The sequence below is a fragment of the Quercus lobata genome, chromosome 6, assembly GCF_001633185.2.
Source record: "Quercus lobata isolate SW786 chromosome 6, ValleyOak3.0 Primary Assembly, whole genome shotgun sequence".
NCBI classification, from domain to species: domain Eukaryota; kingdom Viridiplantae; phylum Streptophyta; class Magnoliopsida; order Fagales; family Fagaceae; genus Quercus; species Quercus lobata.
This window is the reverse complement of record NC_044909.1, coordinates 29,564,086-29,571,294: the sequence shown is the minus strand read 5'-3', so window position 1 is coordinate 29,571,294 and position 7,209 is coordinate 29,564,086. Positions and strand designations below refer to the sequence as shown.

Genomic DNA, 7,209 nt, shown 5'->3' with positions numbered 1-7,209 from the left:
CAAATCCATCAATTTTGTCAAGTACAACGAAGGAGTTGTTGGGGAGTTGTCAGATCAAAGTTATGCTTTGAAGGAAGCAAAAGAGAATAGACAAGGGAATTTTAGCAATAAGGCCTAAAGAGAAGGAATTTGAAATCGAAATTTAAAGTCCTTAAATTCTGTCTAAAATTTTCTCTTGAAATTTTTTCTTATGACATATCTAAACACTTATATTTTACCGCATTTTTAATTTTTCTCAATTGCCCAAATTCTCCCCAAAAGCATAAAATTTCTTCTCTCTTTTTCCTTTTCTTGGCAGTCCGGTTACGACCTCAATTAGTTTTTTTTTTCCTCGTCTTTTTCAATTCATCCTATAAAATCATCGATTTTAATCGTTTTTCAAAGAAGAATACAAGGAGAAAAGAACGAAGTAGCATATACTACCCAAGACTTGTGTCGTGTAGAATGGGAATAACACCAATTACATTGAGTAAGGTAACAAGACAAAATAAGACATCCTTTGGGTCGTCATCTTACAATTCACACCCCAAAAATTGAGCAATATTTGGATAGATGACAAACAATTCCGACCACATGGCCTACTCAACAAAAAAAAGAAAAGAAAAGAAGATTTTATTAAATACAATCTCATTTTCGGCTGCCTCAATTAAAGATCAATACAACAACAAAAAAAAAACACTACAAGAAATAAATTCCCCAAATTACATTTGTTTTACAATTTTACTAAATTGGAATTAACCCATTTGCCAATTTCCATCCAAGACCCAAGTAAAGTAAGTTCTACGTCCTAACTACTACAAAAAATTACAAAAAGAAAAAGAAAAAAAGTTGCCGTGGAAAATCCTTCCACCAAAACCAAAAGTCAGTCAATGCAAAAACTTTACCAATTTCAAAAGCAGATTTAGACTAAAAGTCCATAAAATGGTTGAAGAGGTCCATGGAGGATGGAGATGGAGAGACCAAAGGAGCTGAGAACAAGCCAGAAGGACTGGCCATGAACGAGTTATGCCAAAGTGGACTCAACTCGTGCATCAGCGAATAAGCCTGCGGCTCAATCAACGGCGAGAAAAACCCATCTGGGATCGGAGCTAAAGTCGCCGGCGCCGGCGATAATATCCCCGGATGAGTAGCAGCTTGACCCAAGATTTCTACTACTTCCACTTCTTCTTCTTCCAACATAGCAGTAGTTGTATTAGTACTGTTGGCTCTTTCTCGGTCTCTTTCTGAAGGGCTTGTCTTTTCGATGGAGGCCAACCTCGCCGCCGGAGAGAGGTCTCCGGCGCCGGAATAAGATGCAGATGAAGATGAAGTAGAAGAGCCCGTGAGGCGTTGAACGATGGACATGAAGTCACTGGCTGATGAGGCATGGATGACTTTGGGAGAGACAGAGTAGATAATTACTGGCTGATGTGGTGGTTGCTGTTGTTGTTGTTGTGGGTTTTGGAAGGGTTTTAGAGGTAGTTTAGGCGGTGGATGTGGTGGAGGCTTTTTGATCTTGTGGGAGTCTTTGCTGACTCTGAGAGGAGGCGGCCTAGGACCTTGGATTTGGACCTCTTTTTTGGGTGTCTGTGGTGATGATTCCTGTGGATATGGATTCATTTTTTTTTTGTATTTTTGGTGGGGGAGAGTAATTGTATGGTTATCGAGATGGGGAAGGAAGAAAGAGAGGCTGAGGTGCTTTTGGTTTTGGAGATGGGAAGGTGGGGAGAGAGAGAGAGAGAGAGAGAGAGAGAGAGACGAAGAGAGGAGGGGCTTGGTTTCTGGTTGGGTAATGGGCAATGATTATTCTTGTAAGAGGTATAGGAACTGATTATTTGTTTATTGACTTTGATCAAGCTTGTTGACTTCAAACAATAACCAAAAAATAAAAATAAAAATAAAAATTTGGAATGGCAAGTTGGCAACTGGCAACATTTGTTTTGCTAGAATTATTTATTTGGTGTTTCTTAAAAAAAAAAAAAATTTTTGATAGGTAGAAGAGTAGAGGAGGTTTTGAAAATTAGATTAAAAGTTTTACTTGATAAACTTCTTTATTTCTTTTTTATATTATATATATTGTTCATTATTCTTGTTATATATCCTAATGCTAGGTTCTAGCTCGTACTTACGGACGAAGGCATTCAACATTAAGCGGTCTAACAAATGTGAGTTTGGTGGTTATCTTGATTTTTACAATAAGTATTATGAATGACTCACTTCATATTAAAATTAATAAAAATAAATTGGACACATAATGTAAAATTAGACAAAAATTAGAAATTAATTTGAATCTTAATTATGCTTCAATTTTAATATAATATATATAATTAAAAAATTAATTTTGTTAGTAATTTAAAATTTTATAATTTATATCTATAATAAATGTAACATCAAAAGTCTTTGTCTTTTTGTTAATTTCTTCTAACATTGACATTTAAGCTTTTGAAAACCCTAAATATTTTACTTTATTATTCTAATAGATAATTTTTATTGAAGTTTGAATTTTATAAATATCTCTTATAAAACATTTCTATTAGAATTTTGCCACATCATATTTTTTTTAAATGGTACAATAGATAATTTCATATACAATCACAATTACAATAAACGCCTCTTAATAACTACAATAATAATCAAGTTCAATCATTTAGAGAGAGAGAGAGAGAGAGAGAGAGAGAGAGATCATATTTTTCTTAAAAGTTTTTGTACATTGTATGGATTATTGAATTGTAAATTTGATAAATGAGGAAAAATACATTTGTAGAATGCAATGATAGAACTAGGAACATAATTTCTTTTATTAATATATAATAATGTATACTATTTTCAAGTTTTCATTCAAAAAATTTCATACTTGGGCCCCTCTCTAGTTGAAAATCAATCTCCAAAAACCCAGAAAATTAGGGGTCACTTAACTTATATATGTGGCTGGTGACCTTCATGCAAAACAAAAATTACTTTTTACTAACAAGAAAATCCTTTTTTGTTAAAAAGGAAAAAAAAAAAGTTTCTTCATCCAGAAAAAAAAATGCAAATGACTTATGTATTGCAACTATGTGTTTATGACATTTTGGTTCTTAACTTATCTAAGACCCAAAATTGAAAGTTGGGATTTCAGGATTTGGGTGCTACCCTTGATGTCTAGCTCTACTTAAACAATTATTTGGATTTTTTTTTTTCAGCATGAGCAAGAAGACTATACAATTGAGCACCATTATATTTTTATATATATGCTCCAATAAATTCTCAATTACAAGAATTAAATAATCAGTTTAGTAAAAATATAGTGCAGTTGTTTATTCTTAACTCATCTCTAATCTTCAAGAGGTATACGGCTCTTTTTAGACTTGATGATATTTATTTGTTAATAAATAAGTTTTATTTGCAAGAATTTATAACTCATGAAAAACTATTTGTTGAAATGTAACCTCACTAGCATAATATAGTTTGATATATGAACTTCAAAAAATTATTAAATAGTTTTGAATTGTGCAAATGGTTAAGTAAGAACTAAAAATTCAATAGCCTACTAATTTGTTAATAGCGGTTGTATTTGTATTTATATTCTTCTAATTTTTATTGTAAATATGAAACAAACATTTAAATCATAAATACATTCAAAGTTAGGTTTTTGCAACAAAATGTAAGATGCTATTCTAAGGACTCTTTGATTTTGTACATCAAAAGAACATCTGTGGCAAAATTGAGTACATAATTAATTATAGATGATTTTCAAGATTTAAAAAAAGAAAAGTGGAGTTCTATTTTTGATATATAAAAAATAATTGGGTTGAAATGTATTAAAAAATATTTATTTGTGCACCATTAATATTTTGTTAATATTAAATGGATAATGCTAAAAGTATTATATGATATATCTTAACTATAATATATTAGTTTGTAACCCAATGCATATGTATGGATACACTTAAAAATATACAATAAGATGCATAATGTAATTCTTATATATATAATTGAAATACTATTGATAATCATTTTTATATTTTGTTAACTCTTTAAAAAAAATTGTAAGGATATTATTAAGTATAAAATGTAAATTGTCCATATTTTTTATTATTATTATTGTGAAACACTTTTTTTTACGATTCATTTATTCTAGACTCCTTGATTTTTGTATTTAATAACTCACTTGGATGAATATTTATGATGTGGTCCCACATTGGACTCTAAAATTAAGAAATAAAACTCCTTGAGAATAAATAATTTAATACACATGGTGCAAAATTGAAACTCTAATTTGGAATTCTAATTTGAGTTTCTCTTAACTTCATCTATTATTATATATATATATATATATATATAGATTGATATAATTTTTTATGAAAACATCCAATGATTAAATTCCCCCACTCCCAACCATGAATTATCAAAAAAAAAAAAAGGATAATTGTTTTATTTTTCATTTTTTAATTTAGTTTCAGATCTTAGTATATTTTTTTATTCTTGAATGAAAAATAAGATTTTTTGTTCATCTTTTTGCTTCGCCAATGACAAATTCTTGGTTCTATCCCCAAACGGCATGTGTAGCGGATTATATATGGTGAAATGAACAAAAAGAACCGATCAATTTTATTTTATTTTCCCTAATAGTAGTCGCTAGTCAACAACGATTGTATTAATATGTCACATAACTTTAATTTGCAGCTCTAAAAATCACAAAAATAAAAATGTCATTGTTACAGAGGCGAACTTCTGCGCTGATGCTCTAGCTAAAGCTGGGAGCCTCTTCCCTGCTGTTGTAAAACCCCTTTTTGCTTTTTGATTCTCTGGGTTTGTATCGCAATAGGCTGTGTCCTAATGTTTGTGAAACTTTTTCTGGTTGATCTTTAATGAAATCCGTTGTTTACCAAAAAAGAAAAGAAAATGTCATTGTTAGGTTTTTCTATTAAAAAAAGGAAAAAAAGAAAAAAGGACGTGAAGTAAAGAATTTGGGACAGCAGAGTGAACATATTTCAATTTGTGGTTTCGATCGAACCACATAGTAAGTAGTAGTTCAGAAAAAGGTCTCTGTCAACATAAAGGATGGGGACAATGACAAAGTCCGTGACGGTTAAAAATGGCAGAGAGAGAATGGTGCAACAAATTATTGTAACAAAATTCCATATCGACTTTAATTATTAGCTTTTGCCATACTAGTGCGTACTTTTTTTGTTTATTGGAGCTAGCATTGAGAAAAGATTTCTTCATGAAATACATGTACATTAAAAATTGAAAAGAATTAGTCTGACTCTAATCTAATGATTCGTCTAAATTTGTTCAAAGGTAAATAAAAGTGCTGTATGTTAAAAGATCAAATGCCAAAATAATTAGTACAAATGAATTGATACTCGATCAAACACTTTTTTTTTTTTGTTGTTGTTAAGTTTTAGTATTGAGGAAGAAAGGAGAGGAGTTGAGGGCATATTAGCAATTAGTAAATTTAAGGAAAAAAAGTAGGCAGATGCATTTATGAGACCCGAAACTGCATTTATACCAAGTTTATAAACAGCCATCATCCTTGAACCTTATCTTTATCATCGCATTAAAACCAACAGAGCAAAAAGAAATAAGTACAAATGTACAATGGCAAAGCAAACAGAGCCACGCAAGAGATGGCTAGGAGACTAGCCCATTTCATTCTCATCCCACTGTGGAGGAGATAGGACTAGACCAACCCCACAAAGTGAAATACAAAAAATGAGATAGAAACTTTATATTTTACACAAAACTAAATTATTATCTTTAAAGTTATTGCTGCAACTTAAATAATCCTCTTAAGTGTAGAATTGTCGCGAAGTAATAACTTGGTGAGTCCATGGTCAAATCCACTTGCAATCCACAAAAGAATAAAAATAAAATAATAAAGTTTAATCCAAGTGATTTGATGGTTTGGTAAAGGTAATTTAGATGGAGAGAAAATAATAATATATTAAGACACTAAAATTTAGGAATGCATACATAATACAACTATTAGTAGTCTTAACAAGATTTATTTTATAAATTAACTAAAATTCATATCAAGTATGATCTTAGTCGGATAATTTAATAATAAGAACTCAGGAATTAATTGTCTAAGGAAATTTCATGAAATTGATTGATTTTAGGCAAAACAAAACTAGTGAATTAGTTCGCAAAGAATACTAAGTATTTAACATGCCCGAAGTTTCTGATAAATCAAAGAATTATACAGAACTAAACACGTTCTAGATGATAAATCAATCAAAAACACAATAACATAAGCATTAAAACTATAAAATAATTGTTAAGAACATACCAATAAATGGTTGGGTTTCACCCCTTACCTCGACAAGGCTTCTAGCAAGTCATAACACCAAATGAAAGTCTAAAAACTGTAAAGAAATTTTAAGAAACCCTAAATTTTGTTCTACAGTAGCAGTCTCCTAAATTTTGTCTTAAAGAGCCTTTAAATAGGTCAAGTAATCTTATTACAAGTTGAATTCTCGTTTGGAGAAAATCTCAAGTTTTCAAGCTTCATTTAATTGATATTTTTGGCCTATCTAAAGTCATAATTTGGACTTTTGGTAAACTACAAAGTTATAGCCTATAAGGTTAACTTTCCAACCCAACTTGAATTATCTTAATTGGACATATGGGCTGAAATTTATACCCAAAATACTCATTGGTGCACAAGTTGGAATCTGACTTGGATTTGGTGCAAATTTCTTTTAATTCCTTACTCCAATTAGACTCAAATTTAATTGGGTTGACCTTCTTTAACTTCATTATGACCCTTGTAAAAGTAAAGTCTTAGCTTTCTTCTTTATACAAATCTGCTCATTTAGGGTGTGTTTGGTTGTGGTGAAAACATGGAGGATGAAAAATAGGGAGAGGAAAATAGGGTGGAAATGCTGTTTCCACTGTTTGGTTGAGGAAAGAAAATAGGAGGAAAAGAAAACAGGGGAGAAAGTTTTCTCTCCCACGCCCACTTTTTTTATCCTCCCAAATTGGGAGGAAAATGGATAGGAAAAAGTGGTGTGAAATCCATTTTACACAAATACCCTCTCAAAAGTTGCCGACCACGTTGCTGGTTATAAAATCTTTAAAATGGTTGAATGGTTACAAAGTCTTTTGCCCACAAAATTTTGCTGAATTCCTCTTTGCTGACCACATTTTTGCTTGTTCCAAAATCTTTTGCCTAATTAAATTTATATGTACACTATTGTAATTTTTACATTATTATAATAAAAATTTATATATATGATGTAATAA

The 7,209-nt window shown here is 30.7% G+C and overlaps 1 protein-coding gene across 1 annotated transcript; it reads right to left on the bottom strand.

The window, feature by feature from the left end:
* Window positions 1-594: 594 nt before the first annotated feature.
* Window positions 595-1,788, bottom strand: LOC115994947 (protein MKS1-like). The gene has a single exon (XM_031119299.1). It carries the CDS (start codon window positions 1,597-1,599, stop codon window positions 907-909), a length of 693 nt encoding a protein of 230 aa, XP_030975159.1. The 5' UTR covers window positions 1,600-1,788; the 3' UTR covers window positions 595-906.
* Window positions 1,789-7,209: the final 5,421 nt, after the last annotated feature.